Genomic DNA, 21,342 nt, shown 5'->3' on the forward strand with positions numbered 1-21,342 from the left:
ATAATATAATTGAATTCATTGAATTAAAGAAATAGTAAAATATTTTATTAGACTAACAAGAAAAAATACATTATGAAACTTAATGAAAAATTTATTCTAATAAAATTTCCTGAGTTTCACCATCCCATTCTTTTGCAAAAACTTCCATTGAACGAATATTTCTTTTTAAAAATAATATTTGTCCTACCAAATTTGTATCCAAATGCGTTCTTTTTACTGTAATTAGATTACTAGCATGCGAGAATAGTCTTTCACTTGACACGGAAGTCGCAGGAATTCCAAGATATTTGCGGGAAATTTGTGATAATTTTGGAAAATTTTTGCACGAATTCGCCACCAATCTAGTGGATTTTCCTCCTCCAATGCAACCGGCATTGCTAAATAATTACTGACTTCATCAGTGGCTGCAAGTGATTTATCTTTTTTACTTTTAGTTTGACGGCGTTGACGGTATCCTTTCTGTGAGCGCAATGATGATTCTGCATCCGAAGAAGGCATAGTTATATTTGATGGCTCTACTGCAGGTGAGTGCGGTGTTGAGTTATTGGATTCCATTTCATTAAACTCATCACGAAGCTTTCGAATTATTTTTTCCTTTTCATCATCTACGATTTCTTCCTTAACTGATTGGACTGATCAATTCCATCATACCATGTCCCAAAACAGGGCAAAGTCTTCTCATTCTCTGACTAAACGTCAATCTAGAGACATTCTTAAATCTGAAATGAATAGATTAGTCGCAGCTCACCCTAATATTTTAATTGTTGACAACCAATATCATTGTAATTCTCGTATAGTTTGCAATGTTAGGGGTAATTTAGTCCCCTTTGATCCTTATACATCAGATGACATGAAAAGTCTTGAAATGTGTTCTTTAAAACGTGATGTAAACATCAATTTGAATCTTTCTTTGCATCATAACATATCGAAATGGTCCGTCTAGATCTTTCCTTTGCTTATGATTCCAAGCAGGTGGGTCTGTCTAATAGTTCTAATACTAATTAATTTTCTTTTTTTACAGTATAGAATTTATTACTTTTTCTTTTTGTTTTTTTTTGGAATCCTTTTATACATAGATTTATCTATTTCTGATACTTGTTTTTTTTTACAAGATAGTTTTTTTTACAATTAGAATAGTGTGAATCACTCCACTTATGACAGTATTTACAGGTGGCGACCTTGTGTCGAAAGAAAAATACGGATCGAGAAATCTTTTTTTTTTGGTTGTTGGGGTGGATGCCCTATTCCTTTGTTGGTCGTAGCTTAGGAAAAGACTAGGTTCTTTATATAATTAGAAGTTTGGGTCCGTTAGGTAATGGATGATAGTAAGAAGTAGGATAAAACCCTTTAGAGGGTATATGTTCTGTTTAATTGTCTGTCCAACTTCACATAAAATAAATAAATAAATAAATAAATGATAGAATAAGAGAAATAGGTTGCGTGGAGAATATGCGAAGTTATAAATATAAGACGGTCAAGGCTAAACTTTGCTTCACAATAATCTATGAAGAAATTTATAAGCGAGGGCCAATATAACAATTAAAAAGAACGGTCGTCAATATTTTTTCCGAATGTTTGATTCTAAGTTAACGTTCAGGCGTAAATAAAAAATTTTGTTGGCAAGAATGCGCAAATTTCTACAGGAAATGAGATAACAGATGGTGAAATTGTGAAAGAACATAACAAAAAATACGGAGCCTTTTTCGGAAAAGTTATTAGGATCACAAATTAAAATATATCTTAATATACTAACAACAAAAATGATATGATGAACATGATAACAAATCATAAGTTAGAAAAAGGATTACAATTGAAAAGTCAAGATGAACTTATAGGAAAAGACGGTAATTTCAGGTCTCAGAGGATCCACAAGACGAAGCTGAACAACAAGGTATCAGACAAGTCAAAGGACGAACAAACTCACGATACAAGGAATAGTCTACTAGATCTAAAGGAACTTGGAAATGACAAGGTTACAAATTTTAATAAATTGAACGAGGTTTTTAGCGATAGAATAAATAAAATTAATGATAATCAAAGGTAACAACGGGTAAGGTATTAAAAAAAAAGAAAGATGGAGAGATTATAAATGAAAATAAAAACGTGTTGCGTCTGATCGATTGTGAGAGTGATAGTAGTGAATAAAAATTTTAATATGGTAGATTTAGATTTGTATTATTTATTTCATGGGGAGTTGGAAATAATAGGGTTTTTTTCCCGAAGGGAAAAAAGCCCTATTGTTTTCCTTCCCAGGAAATAAATGGGTAATCCCCTGGAGCGTGTCACTCATTAAATATTAACTATTTCAACTATTTTAAACTAAAATTAGTAATTTTCCGGCTATATATATGAGACCGGGAAATAACTAAATAGCTTAGGTCTTTTATAATATAGAATATAGATTCAAATTTGTATTAGATAGATACTTTATTAACACAATGCATGATTTTGGGGTTGATTACTTTTGTAATTTTCTCTAAAACTAAATAAAGAAAAAAATAAATAATTACTTTTGTTTACTGTCTCAATCGTAAAAAACCATTGTCAATTTGCGAAATCTTTTTGTTTTGCCCTCATCCCTATAAAAAATGACCCTCCAGAATATTTCCGGTATAACTCCATGGGTTCCGTAAATATTCAGTGAATTTTTTCGGAATAATAACCGGTTGAATAACAATCCGGATTCTCTCAGTAATTTCAGCAATATAAATACGGAATTATCAGATTTCTAAAAATAACTGATAATTTGCTGATAATTAACTATGATAAAAAATGGAAAAAATATGAATATATCTAAATAAAAAAGCAAATAAAAAATTCACTAGGGATAACAGTCAGTGACGCCTTGGATCTGTAATCCTAGTTTTTTATTATGTAATACAACGCCGTAACGAACTATAATTTATAAATAAAGTTTTATTTAAAAAAAATATATTATTAAGAAAATTAATACAATAGTAGTATTAAATATTGGCTTTATTATTAAATATTAAACTATTTATACTTTCAAATTAATAAGACGCGTATATACTTTTCAAAAGTTTATAAATATATAAACTTTGTTTATTTATTATAAATACAACTCAAACTTTTATCTAATTAAACATTCAACTCTTAAAAGAAATTTTTAAAATATTTATTGTCAAAGAAAAGAAAAGATGTCACAAAGTACTAATCACACTATTGATATTTGTGAACTTAGTTATGAACAGCGCAAACAACTCTTTGCTTAAGAATTAATAATTTTATGTAATTATTATTACAGAATGATTTACTCGTGGTGAGTGTATAAATTCATATTTTTAGTGAAGGTATAAAAATGAGTATAAAAATAAATAATCTTCATTATTTTATTACGGTTCAAAGACACAAACCTTACATTACCAGTTTCTGAATCTAACTTTATATTTCGTGAATGGCTTGCTTTGTATTGTAATAATACAGGTTTGTGCTCTATTATATAACTTTTTGTATTTTTTTAAAACAACTTTTACTTAATTTTATTATTGTTGACCAAGCCAAAAAAAGAAAATCGCTGGTGCAAAAGAATATGGCCTTCCACTACCACAGCAAAAAAAAAAAAAATTATCAAACCACCTAATAATAAGAAGTGTAACATGAGTGATTCTACTGGCAGCTTGCAAGCTTCTGGAAGTACTTCAAGTATTATTTTTATAATTATTCCATAGTAATTAATATTAACATTTTAAATAATATAAACACTATTATTTTTTATTTTCAAAAGCAACAACTTCTATCTCCAAAGCTAATGCGCTAGATACTGAGGCTCTACCATCTTCCACTCCAGGCGAAGTTAATACTTCTGAAACTAAGGCCAATTCTCTCCATATTACACCTGTTATGGATAAAATTGCAGAAACTTCTAGTAAGGCAGTAATTTCATTTTTTTCAAATAAATATAATTATATTTATTATGCTTTCCAATTTTATAGGTAAAAAAGAAAAAGAAATCTTCCTCACAAATCCAAGTAAAACTACAAAATCTTCATGAATAACAAGGTCTGTTGGCAAGAAAACTAATTAGTAACATAAAGGAGAAATCCTAGAATTGTATCTTGGAAATTTATCCGAAATTTATCCATTTTACGCAATAAATTATTCTATGAATTAAGTTTTTTATTAGTTTATTATCAGTGTTATTAATTAAATCTATTCAATAAATTTTCAGTTTTTTTACAGGTAATTTCAGTAAAATTTCCATATAAATGCCGCAAATATGAGACCTTTACTGAATAAACACGGAATTGTCTATTTAATAATATAAACGGAATAAAAACGGAATCAAACGGATCAAAATTTTTATAGGGCATATATGATTTATAAAATAGTCCAATTCTTTCTTCTATTCAGTTGCAGTCAATATAATTTTTTTTTAAAAAAACCGTAACGCGTTTATTATTTATGAACAAGTCAAAAGATATAGTTACATAAAGCTATAAACACCTAGAAAAAAGCAGACAAGACCTACTTTCCTCTATAACTGAGTCCAATCTAGTCTAAAAAACTATGACAAATCTAAAAATTAATAATTGTTAATTTTAAAATCTATCTATTGTGTATGTTGCAGTCAATTTAACATTTTGGTGCTTCTGGTTTATTTATTTCAGGTCTAATTCCCCTACAGATTTCAAATGCTAATATTTCATCATGTGCAAATTTGTCAAAAGGTTATCTTCCAGTTACTAAAAAATACATCTCTGCTAAATCCATATCTGAATTACAAAATATATAACTACCATAATATAAAAACTAATAGTTGCCAATATATTTCCTGTATGAAAATCACGATGAACCTTGATGAATATTTATTTTTAAGACCAATAATAATAATGTTTAATAATGCATCAAGATTATATGACCAATCAAGTTTATTATAATGCTTATTTATCCAATAACATACTATATTTCCACCTCTTGCACAATCAAGAACATAATATAATCTATCCTTCCATATTGCTGAATAAATTGTAGCAAACCCACCTTCATCTATTTTTTTAATATTTTTAAATTGGTTATAATGTAAAATATTATATCATTCGGTTCATTAAGTTTTTAATTGCATTTCTTAAATTATCAATTTTTCATTTCCAATTGTCCATTTTGTAAAATTTAGTTTTAAATTGTTTACCTGAACATTCTAACACCATTTATATATTACACGAACAGATTTCACCACACTTTTTACAATATGATGAAAAATAATGATATAAGAATTTGTATCTGGATCTTGAGATGTTTCATATATCGATACTAAATTTTGCTAAATATTTATTAACCTATAAAATAAAAAAAAAACAACCTTTTTATTTGAATTTCTTGTCCATTTTTTATTATAACCAAATAAATAATGGACTATTTTCCATCTTGCTAAATATATCGTAACAAAATCATCGCTTATTTTTTGAATATCCTTTATTTTTATATTTATCGAAAATATAATTATGACAAACTACACATATTTCAAAAATATCCACAAATTCGCATTCAACAACAGATGATGCGAAATAACTTCCTGATGAAGAAAAAACTTTTTTAGATAAAAAAATTTTTCGTTCAGAAATAAACATTATTAACTCTTTTTAATAATATTGTTGTAAAAAATCATATTTCTCTCAACTAGTTGGAAAAAATCCAAGAAGAAATTGGCGACTTCCAAAAACATTATGAAGAAACTTCAAAAACGTCATGATGTGACTGTGCGGGCACTTAACAAATAAGCCACTTTAATAACCTTAAATATAAGACTATACAACCTGAACTGTATATACAACTTCTTTCCGCTTATGTCAACTTCGTAATAAAATGTCTATACGTCCATACACGAATATTTTTAATCGCAAACAGTGTCATTGGTTTTTTAAACGAAAGTAAAGAAAAGCGGATCGAACAACTCTTCTAACACAGAGCCATCTATGGAGGAGCAGTTACAACAAACATTTTTGCATTCCTCTTTCTACTACTATAAGAAAACGGAACTTAGTTGGACGCTAATGAAAAATGCTTAGAAAAATAAATTTTATCCAATAGTATGTAATTAGATTCATCCTATTAGTAGAAGTCTGAGCTAAAACGCTAAGATGGGCCTTTTTTTCGAATGTCTTCAAAGATTTGTTCTAGAAAATAAATAGATAGACACCTGCCTAAGAGATTTTTGAAATTAATATTTTAATAAATTAATATTTTAATAACTGTCGAGTACTGGTTACTGCATTAGCGACTCCTAATGAAATGGAAATTTTATTATTTAAACCGAAAATTAACTTTTTCGATTATTAAATTATTTATGATTAACGTGGTAAAGGATTATTAAAATCTCGCATGTTCATTTATAATTTTTAACAAATATTTCTGTTAAAATAAAGAAATATTGAATTTTTATTAAGAAAACATCTAAATTAAGACATGATAAGTTTTTGTGTAAAAGCAAATTTTTTTTTTTTAAAAAATAAATAAACAAAAAATAATTGTAACTATAAATATTATCTAGAGTCCGTCTCTTTTAACTCTTTTATCAAATTTTTTCACCATATAAAAACTTTCCAATGCGTTTGACGGTGTTATCATAAGCACCACCCCTACTTAATGCCCTAGTTGCCGCATAACCATGCATATTAGCATCATCTACCACGAATTCTGTTTTTATATTATTTTGTTGTAATTTTCCAATAAATGCTGTAACATCATCCAAAAAAATGTCAAAACTTCCAACGCAAGCAAATACTTTCGGTAAACCCAAAAGTTGACTTTCAAATAATGGAGAAATCATTGGACAAGATGGAAGAAGATTTGAGTCGCCAATATATAAATTTGTGCTATTGTTGAACCAGGTAACATCTGTGATGTCATTCGAAGCATTGTCGATGAATGATCGAGTATTTCCTAGTCCCTGAAAACCCCAAAAAGAATTATAAAATGAATAATTAGCAAGAATACTACGTATAAAAACTATAAAATCATAAATTACTTACGGATACTGTAGGAGAAAGTAAAATAAGAGCAGCAGGAGGATCGGTATATGCTTGATTTATAAGATGTATTGCGCTAATTATAGCCAAATTTCCGCCTGAACTATCACCAGCTAAAAAAAAAAAAATATTTTTGAATAAAATTAATTTAGATTAAAATATTAATTTAAATAAATTATCAAAATATGTACCAAAAGCAATTTTGGATGGGCTAATTTTCTTTTCATTAATAAGCCATTGATAACACTCCAACATATTATCTCTAGCAGCTGGGAATGGATGCTCAGGCGCCAATACTATAAAATTAAAATTTCGATATTCGTTATAGATTATACATTCAAAAACATAATACGTTAATATTTAATTAACTTACGATAATCTAGTGATAAGATTTGTGTTCTAACGCCATAACTCAATTTCCATGCTTTAATCCAATCGATGTATGTATCTAAGAGAAATAAAGCGTCACCGAAAACGAAGCCACCACCTATTTCGTTCAAAACAAATTAATATTATTGAAAAATTTTTTACTTTTTTCGATTCTTTACTTACCATGAGCGTATAAAATAATCATATCAGCATCCTTTCCAATTTCTGCACGATCAACACCATCAGCAATTAAATATCCTTCCCATCCATCTTCTTCGTTACTCGTATTCAATTTCTTTACCCAATGATTTTGTCTTCCACGAGTGAATTTTTCAGATCCACTAAATAATTTTCTTAATAGCCATAGTGGTAAGTATAACTCAAAGGTTTTAAGGATGGTCGCTGTTATACGTTGATATAAGGATGGTGTCAAACATTCTTTATCAAAGAATAAAGACGTGAAATATGCAAGAATTGCTAGTGGAATCTTAAATGCTAAAATAATACATATATAGAGTTGATTTAATTAATATCTCAGGAATAAATAATTTCTTATCGACATTTTTATACTTTACCCAAGACTAAGGTACACAAAAGTACAGATAAAATGAAATCCATTTTTGATATTGATAAAAATAAATGAAATTAATCGGTGTTTATATTAAATGTTTTTAAAAAATTATGCTGCGCATCACATGAAAAATTTAATTCAAAAATGTGAAATCCGCATGCGAAAAATTTGTTTGAAAGTGATCTGCATAGGCACTTTTCCCATATTAATTAGCGTCAAAATTTTTTCTTGTGACTTCATCGTGACTTTTTCTTTTTTTTTTTAAGTAAATTTATTTTATTCGTTAAAATCATGGTAATAGAATGGGGAAATTGTATTTTAACGCACCCTGCACAAAATGCATCTCGACTACTGTTGACAGCAGGAGTTTAGGTTAAGTTAGGTTAGCATTTTGTACGTCATATCCTTTCTATGTCCCTATTTTTAGTATCACTAATAATAAAAATCTCCGTTAAATAACATCCCTGCATTTTACGTGGAATGCATCGAAGATAAAAACCCTTAAAAAATATTTTTATTTATTGCAATTAATACAATTAATTCAATCAACCCAATTTAGGACGATTATCCTCCACTTTTGAAGTTGAATTATTATTAATACCCCACTTTATTATAGTCGAAGACATACAAAATACAGTAATAAATCATGTTGATAGTGACTTTGAAGGAGAAAATAATCACCCCTTAAATTTTATATTCTCGTAACGTCAAATTCTTTAAAATTATTGAAATAATATGAAATATGTAATTTTTTTCGTAAAACTTTTATAAATCACGAGATATTTCAATTTATGTATAGAATCACGTGAAAGTTGAGTTAAAAATTTATTTCGTCGGGAGTTAGTTAAGCGTTGGGACTGGTTGAAAAATAAAAATGTTTAAACGATTGCATTGCATAAATATTGTTCATTCCTTGTTGAGAAAAACTCGGGAAAATTTGGTAATAACTTAATCGTGTTCTGTCGTTACTCGTTAGTTTTCACCTTATTCTGAGCTTTAACGAGTTTTACCGAATGTACTGTACCTATCCCGTATTTGATGCAAAATTTGAGTCGGGTCATTAACCCGGGTAAACTCAGCCCGTACGAATTACAATAAGACAACATTTTTCTATTATTTCTATTATAGATGTAAAGCCCATTTAAAATTTAGACAAATAACAAGTGCGTACATGAAGCATTATTGTTCCGAACATGCGCAAAAAACCCGAGAAAAAAAATTATTTTTATGCAATCAATTTCAATGATTAATACCGCAAAAAATTTGTATAATATTCTTTGTTTTAATCTTTATTTCGAGACAAAAATCTAAATGTATTAAACATATGCTTGTACATAAAATGATCGCCGCTATGAATGGCTGCGCCATAATTAATTAATGAACGGACGTTAATTTTTTTTGCAAAATAAAAAACAAACTTTATATACAGGTGAAGATCATGCGATGATAAATAAATTATTAGAAAAGAATTTTACGATATAATATTGGAATGGATACACTATTGATCAATTTTTTGATATTAAAGAAATAAGAAAAGATGATTTAGGTGATTTATCACAATTTTACAGAAATACGGTAAACTGGTTCGTTATATTATAATAAAAGGAATTAATGAGAAATTCTTACTTTATTTTGTATAACTCAAAAATCTATAAGTTCACTGTTGAAATATACTTTATTAAAACAAATATATTATTCCTAAATTATGAATTTAAAGTAAATATCACAAAAGATTATTTGTTTGTAGTTCTTCACGCTGTGAAAAATCTGTATGATTTGCATAATTCGCAAAATATTTTAATCCGTTTAACGGAAAATGTTTCACTTATCAAAATGACGCAACTGATCTACATCATTTGAGATTAGTGCTGGTCAACGTGATAATTCTGGCCTATATTATATTAAAATTAAAATGATGCCAACTAAAATGAAGTAAATCCCGCTTTAAATGGCAGGTCATTTCCGAGCACTTATTCAATAAAAGTAATATTCTTAAAAAAGTCATCTTAGTTGCATACAGAGCTATTTAAGCTAAGATGGTTCGTTCATACACGCGTATAGAAAAATTATCAACCGACAGTGCACAAATGGGATCTTTTAGGATGACGGATGGTGTATAGATTAATAATATTAGATAGTCGTCCCGTAATTTAGTTACTTACAAATTGTAACATATAAACTTTCTAAGAACAACGTTTTTTTTCCGCAACACATGTTAAAATTAAAAGTGGAAATTTTGGTGATTGGATAAAAAATTATTAATAACTTTAATTTAATTAGTCGTACAAAATAGAATTATTATTAAATTATTAATAGAGTCCTTAAGGAAAATTCATCAAGAACGGATGGTTTACCTTGATTTACATACAGTCATACAGGAAATAAATTAAAATTATAATATGTAGTCCTTGAACTCTTGAAGTAATAAGAGATGACGATAAACAAGCAGCTGATACATAATTTATGATTATTACGTATTTAATAATAATTGACCTTTTCTAATACTCACATGATGAATCCTAAATATCACTACAAATACAGTCAAACCTCTATATACCGATACAGCTTTTTTTAGAAAAAAATATCGGTATATCAAAATATCGGTACTTGTAATTCGTTAGCAAATTATAATGCGGGCCAAAATCTAGGTATATGTTGTTATACTTTACTATAAATGGACAAAGGAATTGTATCGATATATGTTATATTGTGAAATTATGTTATAATGAGGTTTTTTTATTAGTTGCGAAACGGGAAAAAGGAAATTCATCGGTATATGTCAATTATCGGTATATAAACTATCGGTATATCGAGGTTATTATGTTGATTTAAATAAAAAATGTTGTGATTCATGATTCAAGTCCAGATAATAGACCAAATGTTATTTGACTATTGATCTTCGAAAGGAACATTATGAAATTAAAAAAAATATTCCAGAGAAGCGGAAAAATATAGAAATTTACATTACATTTTGTAAGAAACAGAAACTTATTTATACGCCTTGACCGCTTAATACAATTTACGATTTTATGCTAAATAAAAGTTCTTTTACGCATAATATTACTTGTATGAATTTTTAATTGCAATTTAATATAATAATAATAAACATTTATTCTTGATACATGTATTAATTGTATTATTGTAGTTTCTACTATTACAAATAGAAATTAATTTATAATAATTACCTAACGCCTTCTCTTGATTCATTGTGCGCAATGGTCTTTTATTTTCTTGTGAAACCTTAATAAAACAATATATTTACAAGATCATATATAATTAAACTCTTAGATTTATTATAATATAGTAGTTGAAACAATAAGAAATGTAAATTCAAGTGGATCGCGATCAACCTTTGGATATGAAAATTCCCCTATGTTACATTAGAAATAACATATAGGACTGATCATCAAGGATTTAAGTTTCAATTCAATAATATAAATTCATATTTGTAAGTAGGTTATTATGATTCCGGATAAATTTCCTAGAACTTTACCGAATAAAGTCTTATTTAACACGATTCATTATTACTCAAAGCCATTATATAATCGTTAAGAGAACCCTCTTTCCATATTTAGTCAATTAGTATGACTATCAAAAGTAAAAACTCCGGAATTTAACCGAAAACTAATTAATCTATGGAAAATTCTCGGATCTATCGGGTAAATTTTGATTGTTCCAATGGGAACATTTCAGGGGCTTTTCGACACAAAAATAAATATAAATAAATAAGAAAAAAAAAATTTTTTTTTTCAATATTGAAGATTCAAAGAAATCGTTACATTTCACTAAATATACATTTTTTAATATGAAGTATCATTCGTTGACTAAACGATTATTCTCGAAGAAATTTTTACACTTCATTATTCTTTGCAATTTATTTTTCAATGTGGTCATCGGTGCAGATCCTATTCCATCAGCTGCGCCTCCAATAAGTGGTTGGATTCCAAGAGAAATGAATCTTGATCGTACTGAAATTCCGAAAAATATATTGGTGGTGGTTCCAGTTGGAGGTAAATTATTGTTTTTAATCACGAAATTTAAATTCATTATTTCTAAAATTACGTTAAATTTAATTATAGGATTGAGTCATCTTCGACACATTTTAACAATTTCAAATATCTTGGCCGATCGTGGATACAATGTAAGTAAAACTTTGGAAATTCCGAAAGATACTTTTAATTTTTTATTAAAAAAAAAACTTTCTCTATTCTTTTTCTCATCTTCGCAAATAGGTTACGTTAACGACGAAAGGAACATTTAAACTATCACAACAATATCCAAAAATTAATTTTATTTCACTCGGAGAAGTAACCGATTTCTTAAATAATCCAGAATTCGTAGATTTAGTTCAAGGAAAATTTAACATAGGAAAGCTTCAAAACATATTTAAAAAACGGTTCGATTCTTATAATAGTACATTTTTACAACTTAAGGTAATTTCTGAGATAGTTAAACCGGATTTATTTTTCTGTGATACTTTAAATAACGAACCGTGTTTTGACATGGCTTGGGTAAAAAATAAACCTTTCGTTGGAATTGCAACTAGTGTCTTAGGTAAGTTAAATTTTTTTTTTATTCCTTTTTATTTTAATAAAAAGTATAAGATACATGTAAGAATTTCATATATTTTAGGATTGTCACGTGTCCCTTATAAATCAGATCCTTTATTTGAATGTAAAGTTAGCATGGAAAATGAATCATTTTGGGAAAGATTTAGATGTGAAATTATTTCACCACTTAAGTTCATATGGACATTAAGAAATTCTTTTGGCGAATTTAATGAAGTAAGAGCTAGTTATGGTTTACCAACATTAAAAAATCCATTTGATCGATGGCAATCTTCTTTATTCTTACTCGATAATTTCTTTGGTTTTGAGGTTAGAAATTGAAAGATTATTTTGTTATAATTGTTTTTTTTTATCGATTAATTATTTAATAATTACAATTATATTTTTATTTTGATTAGATGCCAATTCCTTTATCTCCGATAATTCAGGTAAATTTTACATTGGTCGAGACTCAGCTTTTATTCTCATATCCTCAAAAAATTTTGTTGCTTTGTATATATATATATATATATATTAGGAAATTGGACCGGTTTTACCAGATTATTATCCTCCATTAACGCCGGATATCGAGAAATTCCTTACGTTGCACAAACGTACAATGTTTGTAGCACTAGGATCATTCTTATTCTTAACACCTGAAAATAATGCAAAATTATTACAATCTATCATTGAAGCCACTGAAAATGGAATTGTTGACGGAGTTATTTGGGCAAATATTGTAAAGAATCGAGAATCATTTCCTCCCAGTATAACTCTTTCAAATGGTAGAATTATTTCCACTTCCGATATATTTGAAAACAAGAATCCAAATATTCACATGGCATCATTTGCACCTCAATTTGCCATATTAAATCATACTAATACAAAACTTTTCCTAAGTCATTCTGGGGCAGGAAGTGCTCACGAATCATTATATACAGGAACACCTATACTCGCATTACCAATTACTTTTGATCAACCTGGTAATGCCGAAAAATTGGAATTGGCTGGTGTAGCTTTAACATTAGATAAGCTTAATCTAGACGTGAATGATATATTAGATAAAATTAAACGAATTCAAAATGATGAACAAATACAAAGTAGTTTAAGAAGGATTAAAACTTTAGCCATTATTAATAGTAATAGAAAATATAGGGCTGCAGATTTAATCGAATTCACCTTACATTCTTCAGCATTGAACCAAAAGAATATAAATGATGATAATAAATTTGATGATAAATTGATATTTAAAGATCTTATTACTCCAGATACTAGGATGGGTTTCATTAAGGGAAAATATTTGGATGTTTACGCTACCGCTTTAGTAATTTTCGTTAGTATTTTATATGGAATTCTTCGAGGTCTTTATATAATTGGAAAATTAATTTACGTGAAATTATTTAAAAATGAAGATAAAGAAAAGAAAGAATAATGAGAACAAATTTAAATTTTTTTCTAACATTTTTAATATCAATATTTCATGTACCTTTGATCTATTTTACATTTTTTATTAAATAATTTTTAGCTTCAGTTCATCAATTAGTATTTTTTAAATATGATTTCGGTATACACAACGTCCTTAGAATGTTTTTCATATTGTCACGTGGACGTTAATTTGTCGGTGACGTAACTCAAACTTCATTTAAAAAGGAATAGGGCGTTGTATTAATCACGTGACATCGTGACGCTGTGATGAAAATTATTTTGACTTCCTATACTTTGTCCGGAAGGAGTGAAGGACAATATATGTCTACGCACTATTAAAAAAAAATCGATCACATGAATTTCTCTGTCCGCCACGTGATAGTCACCCAATGAAATCGCAAATTTTAGTTTTTCGCTTCGGACTTACAACGGTTCCCGTTTCCTAGTTCTGTATTCTGTATAAACGAATAACATAAAATTTCTTATAAAAAAAGCGTTGTAAGTTTATAAAATTTCGCTTTAAGTAGAAATGCAATTTTCCTTCTTGCAATATACCAAGTAAACTTCTCACACCTTGGAATTAGACATATATAAATACAAATACTGGAATAAATAAAATATTCAATATATATTATATAAAATTTATACAAATTCTTTATAAAAATACAAATAATGAAAGAATAAAATAATAATAATAATAATTTGTTTCGATTGTTATATATTATACAAATCTTACATATTTTTTTAGTATTATGTTAAAATAAAATATAAATACATAGTTTAAAATTTTGTTATAATGATTACCTACATTAATTAGTATAGTTCTTATTCCATTGAGCTGTTTTATCATTATCTCGGAAATCTAAAATCATTATAATTATTTAATTATTTTAATTTCAATTATAACAATAATTATGAAATTTACTTACCATTATTTGAATTTACTTTTAAATTTCCAATTACACTGGATAATTTTTTAGTATTATCATCAAAATCTATTAAAAGATGATAAATCGGGATTTAATTTTATTTTAATTTCAATTGTAATAATAATTATAAAATTTACTTACCATTATTTGAATTTATTTTTAAGTTTTCAATTACACTGGGTAATTTTTTAGTATTATCATCAAAATCTATTAAAAGATGATAAATCGAGATTTTAATTCAAAGTGTTCAAAGTTAATTTTACAATCATGTTAAATTATATTACACTTACCATTAGGAATACTAAAGAAATAATTACTATGGAATTCTTATAAAAAAAACATATCTTAGAGATATTTATATAATAATATACATTTAAAAATTAGTTAAATTTATAGTAATACCTTTTTGTCCTGTTTATTTATTTAAAAAAGAAAAAGATAATTATTAATTGAAATTTTTTAAAATAATAATATAGTCATTACATAAACATACCTTCACTTGAATTCGGGAATTGATAAATATTACTGGTATTACCTCGGCTTGTAGGGATATTTAATTGCAATTGCGAACTATATGATTCTTGGTTGCGTTTCAAAGCTTCATCTAGATAATATGATGCACTTATCTTTCTTATCTTTATCCAAAGATCATTTATATTAGGTCTTTTTTTCGGATCAACATTCCAACATTGCTCCATCAAATTTTTATATTCTATAGGAATATGTGATATTATTTTTGGTCTCATTCCATTTATTATACTCATTGCAAGATAATAATCATGCTTATAATTACTATACGGAGATTGCCCAAATGCAATTTCCCACATTAGCATCGCAATACTATAAATATCAGATGTATAATTATATTCTTTTTTAATTATAACTTCGGGTGCTATATATGGTAAATTTCCATAGATGGATCTTAATGGCTCATTTACTGGACCACAAAATCCAAAATCACATATAAACCATAAATCTAAGTATTTTGAATATAATATGTTTCCAGAATGTAAATCTCTATGGATTTTATTTTCTCTGTGAATACTATCCAGAGCATTTATTATATCAACGGTAATTTTAATTCTTTCTTTCCAAGTAAGATTATCATGGTTTTTTATTAAATATGTTCTTAAATCCAAATCCATTTGATGCATTACAAGGAAATAGTTTTGAGTTCGTGGATCTTGCGTTAGACCATGACATCGAACAATTTCAATCCATTTATTACTCATAGTTAAATGTGATTTTGCCTTTTAATTTAAAAATATTTCAAAAAAAAAAAAGATTTTATTAGAATAAATTAAATAAATTATATTTAATAATTTTTGTAATTTATAAATTACATACCTCATCAAACCAAGTTCTATTTGCACTTATAATATTTTCTAACTTTTTAAGGATCACTTTATGCGTACCTATCCTTTTTAATTGATTTTCTTTAATATCCCATTCGTTATATTGTCCATCTATCCATTCAGCTAAATAAATTTCGGAGAATCCACCTTTAGTTAAATATTCAATTTTTTGTAAATTATTGTACGGGATCCATTCAACTATCATACTTGGATGAAACGTTTCAGATTGACATTTCTTTATTAAATCATCAATATCATCATTCCCTGATGTCCAATCTAAAGAGTTTATTTCCAAATAGTTTCGAACGCAATGTTCACAATATAAAGTTGCTAAACATTCTTGTTCGCAATTTTCGCACGTCCTTTTTTCTCCTTCACCATAAAGAATTTTATTATAATCATAATCTTCATTTAATAATTGCTCCACTTCTAATCTTTCATTTTTCGTAAGATATTTATTGGTATTAATGGTTTGTATTCTGAATTCATGTCGTTTGGTAATGTTATCGTGGAAATTATAATCAGTTAACGCGCATACTTTGTTAAATGCATTTATAGCATTAACATTATAAATATAGCCCATAACTAATTTGTTGAATTACTTATTTTCGTAACTCAAAAAAAAAGCGAAAAGCAAGAAAAAGGATTTCCGTTTTATTTACGTTTATTTATACTTAATTTCATCGGATTTAAAACTCCGTCATTCAAATGGATTATTAACATATAATTTTAATACAGTAGTATTTTAAAATATAATTATTTGATAATCTTAATCTCATGAGTCATGGTCGATAAAAGGAAAATCTCATAATGTACTACTGTGAATTAAAATTAAAAGATAGAAAGAGTATATTTTTATTTTTGTGTCATTCATGGAAATATTCTTTATTTGTTTAAAAATGAATGCGAACGTTTAAAGTAGTTAGATTCATGTTGATCAAAACAAACAACTTTTGCTTTTAGTATGATCTACAACACGTTTTTCATATGCGTTTGTAACGAGAGTTACGTACTGATAGGGGTATTGTTTATTTTTCGTGTCCATTGTTACAAAATGTTACAATAATAGTATTCACAGTTTTTCGAAAACAATAGGTATTCAAAGGGATTATATACGAATGTTTTTCAAAGGGTTATACACGAATGTTTTTCAAAGGATTATATACGAATGTTTTTCAAAGGGTTATACACGAATGTTTTTCAAAGGATTATATACGAATGTTTTTAAATTATAACGAAAATAAAAAAAAAAAATATGACGTGGATTAAATTATGGTCTCATTCTTTATAATCCTTATAAATGTCATTCATTACAATTACTGTTACACAGTATTTACGAAAAGAGCAAAGGACGTTGTAAAATTTAGGTAATGCATTCGAAAATCAATTTAATGCAAAAATTATTAATAATACTTTCATTACAGTGAATTTTAACATTACAATAAAACCTTTTTAAAAACTATTGATGCTTCTTTCAATATTTCAATTTCATCTATGATAGATAATGCAACATACATCCTATAACTATAAATATTTGTATCCGCCGTATTCTTGCATCGAATTCTATTTTTTTGTTAAACCATGCATATTTTGCATATTTTCTTATTGAACGCAGCAGCATAAATGATATTTATCAAAACGGATTAATTAAATGTATTTGTTGTCTATTACAGTTTACTTTGGACTTATCTGATTTCATTGTTGAATTAAAGTGTAGTACGAATTTTTTTGATCTCAACATTATTCATTTTAAACTTACTTTTTATGTAAGTTGATAATGTCCGGAAAATTATTTGTTGTACAATGTAGTTATGGGCTTGAAATGTGTAATAAGTAGAAAAAATATAAAATGGAGATTTTTGAAGAATAAATAAAACCATTTCACAATGACTAACATAAATGAAATTACCAATATGAATGAAAGATTAAATTCGAGATTCAAAAAGTTCAGTTTCAGTGGAATTTGCTCATTTATTTTCTTTAAAATTCTTGCAAGTGTACGTTTCAATTATACTTTATTAAACATATAAAGAAATTTTTTTGTGAGAAAAATAATCGACGTTAAATATGCAAATAATTCGGCAATAATTAACAATTAATATAAAAATGTTATGATAGTTACGTTAATTACCTATGTGTTTTTTACTTTTTTTCCAATTCTTCTCAAATTTCTTTAAACTTAATCTTTTTCTTTTTGGAAACTTTGTTGTATTCCAAAAATCTCTTGTAAAAGAGGCGCCAGTTCATGAGATGAACATACTTTGTGCTTATTTGATAATTCTACACTAAGAAGTTCGGAAACAGAAAGTCCCGAGGCGGTTGGAAAATCAAGGAGATAATTAATATCTTTTCCGCTAAAATATTCATTTGAGAAGAAAAATTTAGCCATGGGATCCTTTTCCAAACGAAATCTGGCATCTTCCGAATCGCTAAAAGTTAAAAGGTCATTGACAAAGATTTTGATTCTGTAAAATAATTCGTCATCTGAATGCAACTTTTGCAGTTCAATTTTATGGTTCATTGTATTTTTTTCACGCGTAAAGTATAATAATAATAACCTTTTTTTCTGACGCTTCCGATAATAAGCGTGTTATAGTTTTAGTTTATTTAATTATTAATTCAAGAAATTGATCTAATTTAGATTAATATATTTTTTTTTGATTTTTCGATGATACCTGAATTATCATAAATTTTAAATTATATCATATACTGTACATGACATGTGATTTGTAATTTTAATTTTATAATAAATCTGGCAAAAATTACATGAACAAAGAATTTAGTAATTCCGGCCGAAATTATTTCGGTCAGAGCTAAGATGAGTAATTTTGGTCAAGATTTATTGATGACCGAAATTAAGTTTAACTAATAATGGAATGTTCATAATAAAGTAAAAGTTATTAAATCAAATTTCTTTTAAATTCACAGATCTAACCATATTTTTATTATTTATTTTAATTTAATAATTATATAAATCTAATATATCGTCAAAAATGATTATGATCAATATTAATTAATTAAAATAATAATAAATAATAATAAATTAAAATTAAAAAATATATATATATATAAATTCCAAATAGAAAAATCGACATAAAAAAAAAAATTTTTTAGACTTACTAAATAAAATTTAGTGGAGTAAAATCTGAAACTAAATTACAATCTCGTACGCGTGGTAATTATTTTATGCACATATATTTCCGGTTGTCAATGTCAAAAAAGAAAAGATCCACATAATTATTTGAAATTCTTTTACGTAATTATGATAATCAACTTTGATTGGTAAATCATTAATAATTAAATTTTATAAATGTACGAATTAATGTGAATTTTTAATGATGGCGTAATTGATAGCGTAATTTAATGGTAAATTTACAGATAAACTATTTATTATTAATTTATGTACAAAGTATACAAATTACAAAAGTTAATAAAGATAATTAGCTATAATTGTTGATTATAAAGCGATCTAAATTTTCGGAATTGTTTTTCAGAAAAATTTAGATTTACATATACATCCATTTATTATCTACAAATATTTATCTCTTTCACGTGTCTGACCGCATTTCATACCTTCAATCTCTACTCGTATTACGCTGTTTTCTGAATTTTTGGGGTACACCAACACAATCTCCAAAAAAATCTACTAATTTCCTAAACCCATCTTCACTTATACCTTCTGCGCCTCTAATCTTTAAAATACTTAAACTTTTAATTGGGTACATATAAAACATTTCCAGATGCTCATCGGTCATACATGTACAAAATTGAAAGGATAGTCTCTGTAATTGTGTTGTCCTCGTCACCCTCATATCTTTTCTTGTGTCTTTAGATAAAATTGCTGTCGTACTTGAAGTATCGCCAAGATTTTGTAAAAATGATCCGAAAACTTCAACGCTAAACTTCCAATTCATATTAATATTGAATTTAATTAATGATGGTGGAATCGCTCGTCCTATCTCTGCTAATAAATTTTCAACATTAATAGTTTGCATATCCCTAATTGAAGAATAAAAGGATCGAGATTGATACTTTGGATCATAAAGACTTATACGTTTCAAATTTCTACATGAACGTAATAAAGACGGTAGATATACTATTTGACTTTCATTTACACACGCCAAAAATTGCCTTATATTTGGACACATCTCAATAAATGGTTCTAACATGGAGTTCGAGGAGGGATTAGAAGTGACTTGTAAATTATTTGCAAAAGAGTTTGGTAAAGGAATTTCCGCGAACACTTTTCCCATTAAAACAACAGTTTGTAAAGAATACCCTGCCAAAGAAATTAATTTTCTATATAATTCAAAAGGAAGTCTACTAGAACTAAAAGTGATGGCCTTCAATTGATGAAATTGTTGTAATTTTTCCGTTATTTTAGAACAATTTCCATAATTCTTACAATTAACAATCTTGAGAACTTTTAAATTCTTACAAATTAATAAATGTTTTAGTGGAAAATTTTCGTGAAAATTAATTGATAAGAATTTGATTACGGTCAACGTATCAGATTGAGTTGTTAAAGATTCAAAAATTTCATTCTTAAATATTGTGTTGTACCTTCCATCTGATAAAAGGATTTTCTTTAATTGTCTTTGTGATCTTATTAAGCGAGCCAAACCATCCATTGAATCATCATTAACATTATTAACATTAGGGTGTTGAGGTTCGAGGCAACGAAAAGATATGTAACGAATATCTTTTGCCACACTTGCACAAGAATCAATTAAACCTTTCGTATATTCCCCAAAAAAATTACAATTACGCAATTTTGAAAAACTACGTCTCGCTCCAGGAAATAAAAAAATATTATCGCTAAAAAGCATACTCTTTTTGAAATCAATTCGATCAAATTTTGGAGAATTGGCAATAAAATGTTGAATTAAAAGTTTGAATATGAACAAACGAAAAGAGGATATAGAAATTGCCCAATAATGAAAAGCCAATAAAATCTTTTCACAATCAAAAACTCGTAAGAATGTAGCGTAATTAAAAGTTGAAATTTCGTTCTGTATGGGGACCAATTCTCCAGGAATTTCTTCTGTTTTAAGACGTGAAACGTAGGTGTTTATCAGCATTTTGCAACGATTAGATTTTAAATCTCTACCAAACGGATTCCGCCACAGTATTGGAATAGTAATTTCGCACCAGTTTCGA

The 21,342-nt window shown here is 27.2% G+C and overlaps 8 protein-coding genes across 8 annotated transcripts; 4 read left to right on the forward strand and 4 right to left on the reverse strand.

The window, feature by feature from the left end:
• Positions 1-652: 652 nt before the first annotated feature.
• Positions 653-943, forward strand: OCT59_025512 (uncharacterized protein; the record flags this gene model as incomplete). The annotated part of the gene is made up of 1 exon (XM_066138991.1): positions 653-943. The coding sequence occupies one exon, from the start codon at positions 653-655 to the stop codon at positions 941-943; it is 291 nt and encodes a 96-aa protein (XP_065992147.1).
• Positions 944-1,765: 822 nt separating this feature from the next.
• On the forward strand, positions 1,766-2,044 carry OCT59_025513 (uncharacterized protein; the record flags this gene model as incomplete). Its single annotated transcript, XM_066139002.1, has 1 exon — positions 1,766-2,044. One exon carries the CDS (start codon positions 1,766-1,768, stop codon positions 2,042-2,044), a length of 279 nt encoding a protein of 92 aa, XP_065992148.1.
• A 1,573-nt stretch (positions 2,045-3,617) lies between these two features.
• On the forward strand, positions 3,618-4,012 carry OCT59_025514 (uncharacterized protein; the record flags this gene model as incomplete). Its single annotated transcript, XM_066139010.1, has 3 exons — positions 3,618-3,663; positions 3,746-3,886; positions 3,954-4,012. 3 exons carry the CDS (start codon positions 3,618-3,620, stop codon positions 4,010-4,012), a joined length of 246 nt encoding a protein of 81 aa, XP_065992149.1.
• Positions 4,013-6,348: 2,336 nt separating this feature from the next.
• On the reverse strand, positions 6,349-7,973 carry OCT59_025515 (uncharacterized protein; the record flags this gene model as incomplete). Its single annotated transcript, XM_025317176.2, has 6 exons — positions 6,349-6,907; positions 6,990-7,099; positions 7,178-7,282; positions 7,360-7,473; positions 7,539-7,850; positions 7,931-7,973. 6 exons carry the CDS (start codon positions 7,971-7,973, stop codon positions 6,533-6,535), a joined length of 1,059 nt encoding a protein of 352 aa, XP_025178833.2. The 3' UTR covers positions 6,349-6,532.
• A 3,758-nt stretch (positions 7,974-11,731) lies between these two features.
• OCT59_025516 (uncharacterized protein) lies at positions 11,732-14,006 on the forward strand (the record flags this gene model as incomplete). The annotated part of the gene is made up of 6 exons (XM_025317177.2): positions 11,732-11,936; positions 12,006-12,067; positions 12,159-12,480; positions 12,559-12,803; positions 12,893-12,922; positions 13,012-14,006. The coding sequence occupies 6 exons, from the start codon at positions 11,732-11,734 to the stop codon at positions 13,903-13,905; spliced, it is 1,758 nt and encodes a 585-aa protein (XP_025178834.1). The 3' UTR covers positions 13,906-14,006.
• Positions 14,007-14,707: 701 nt separating this feature from the next.
• On the reverse strand, positions 14,708-15,525 carry OCT59_025517 (uncharacterized protein; the record flags this gene model as incomplete). The annotated part of the gene is made up of 6 exons (XM_066139038.1): positions 14,708-14,760; positions 14,828-14,893; positions 14,969-15,034; positions 15,118-15,153; positions 15,230-15,238; positions 15,321-15,525. The coding sequence occupies 6 exons, from the start codon at positions 15,523-15,525 to the stop codon at positions 14,708-14,710; spliced, it is 435 nt and encodes a 144-aa protein (XP_065992150.1).
• A 2,836-nt stretch (positions 15,526-18,361) lies between these two features.
• On the reverse strand, positions 18,362-18,703 carry OCT59_025518 (uncharacterized protein; the record flags this gene model as incomplete). Its single annotated transcript, XM_025325908.1, has 1 exon — positions 18,362-18,703. One exon carries the CDS (start codon positions 18,701-18,703, stop codon positions 18,362-18,364), a length of 342 nt encoding a protein of 113 aa, XP_025178835.1.
• A 1,054-nt stretch (positions 18,704-19,757) lies between these two features.
• Positions 19,758-21,263, reverse strand: OCT59_025519 (uncharacterized protein; the record flags this gene model as incomplete). The annotated part of the gene is made up of 1 exon (XM_025325909.2): positions 19,758-21,263. The coding sequence occupies one exon, from the start codon at positions 21,261-21,263 to the stop codon at positions 19,758-19,760; it is 1,506 nt and encodes a 501-aa protein (XP_025178836.2).
• Between the last annotated feature and the right edge of the window lie 79 nt (positions 21,264-21,342).

Source organism: Rhizophagus irregularis, chromosome 5 (genome assembly GCF_026210795.1).
Source record: "Rhizophagus irregularis chromosome 5, complete sequence".
In the NCBI taxonomy this organism is placed as follows: Eukaryota; Fungi; Glomeromycota; class Glomeromycetes; order Glomerales; family Glomeraceae; genus Rhizophagus; species Rhizophagus irregularis.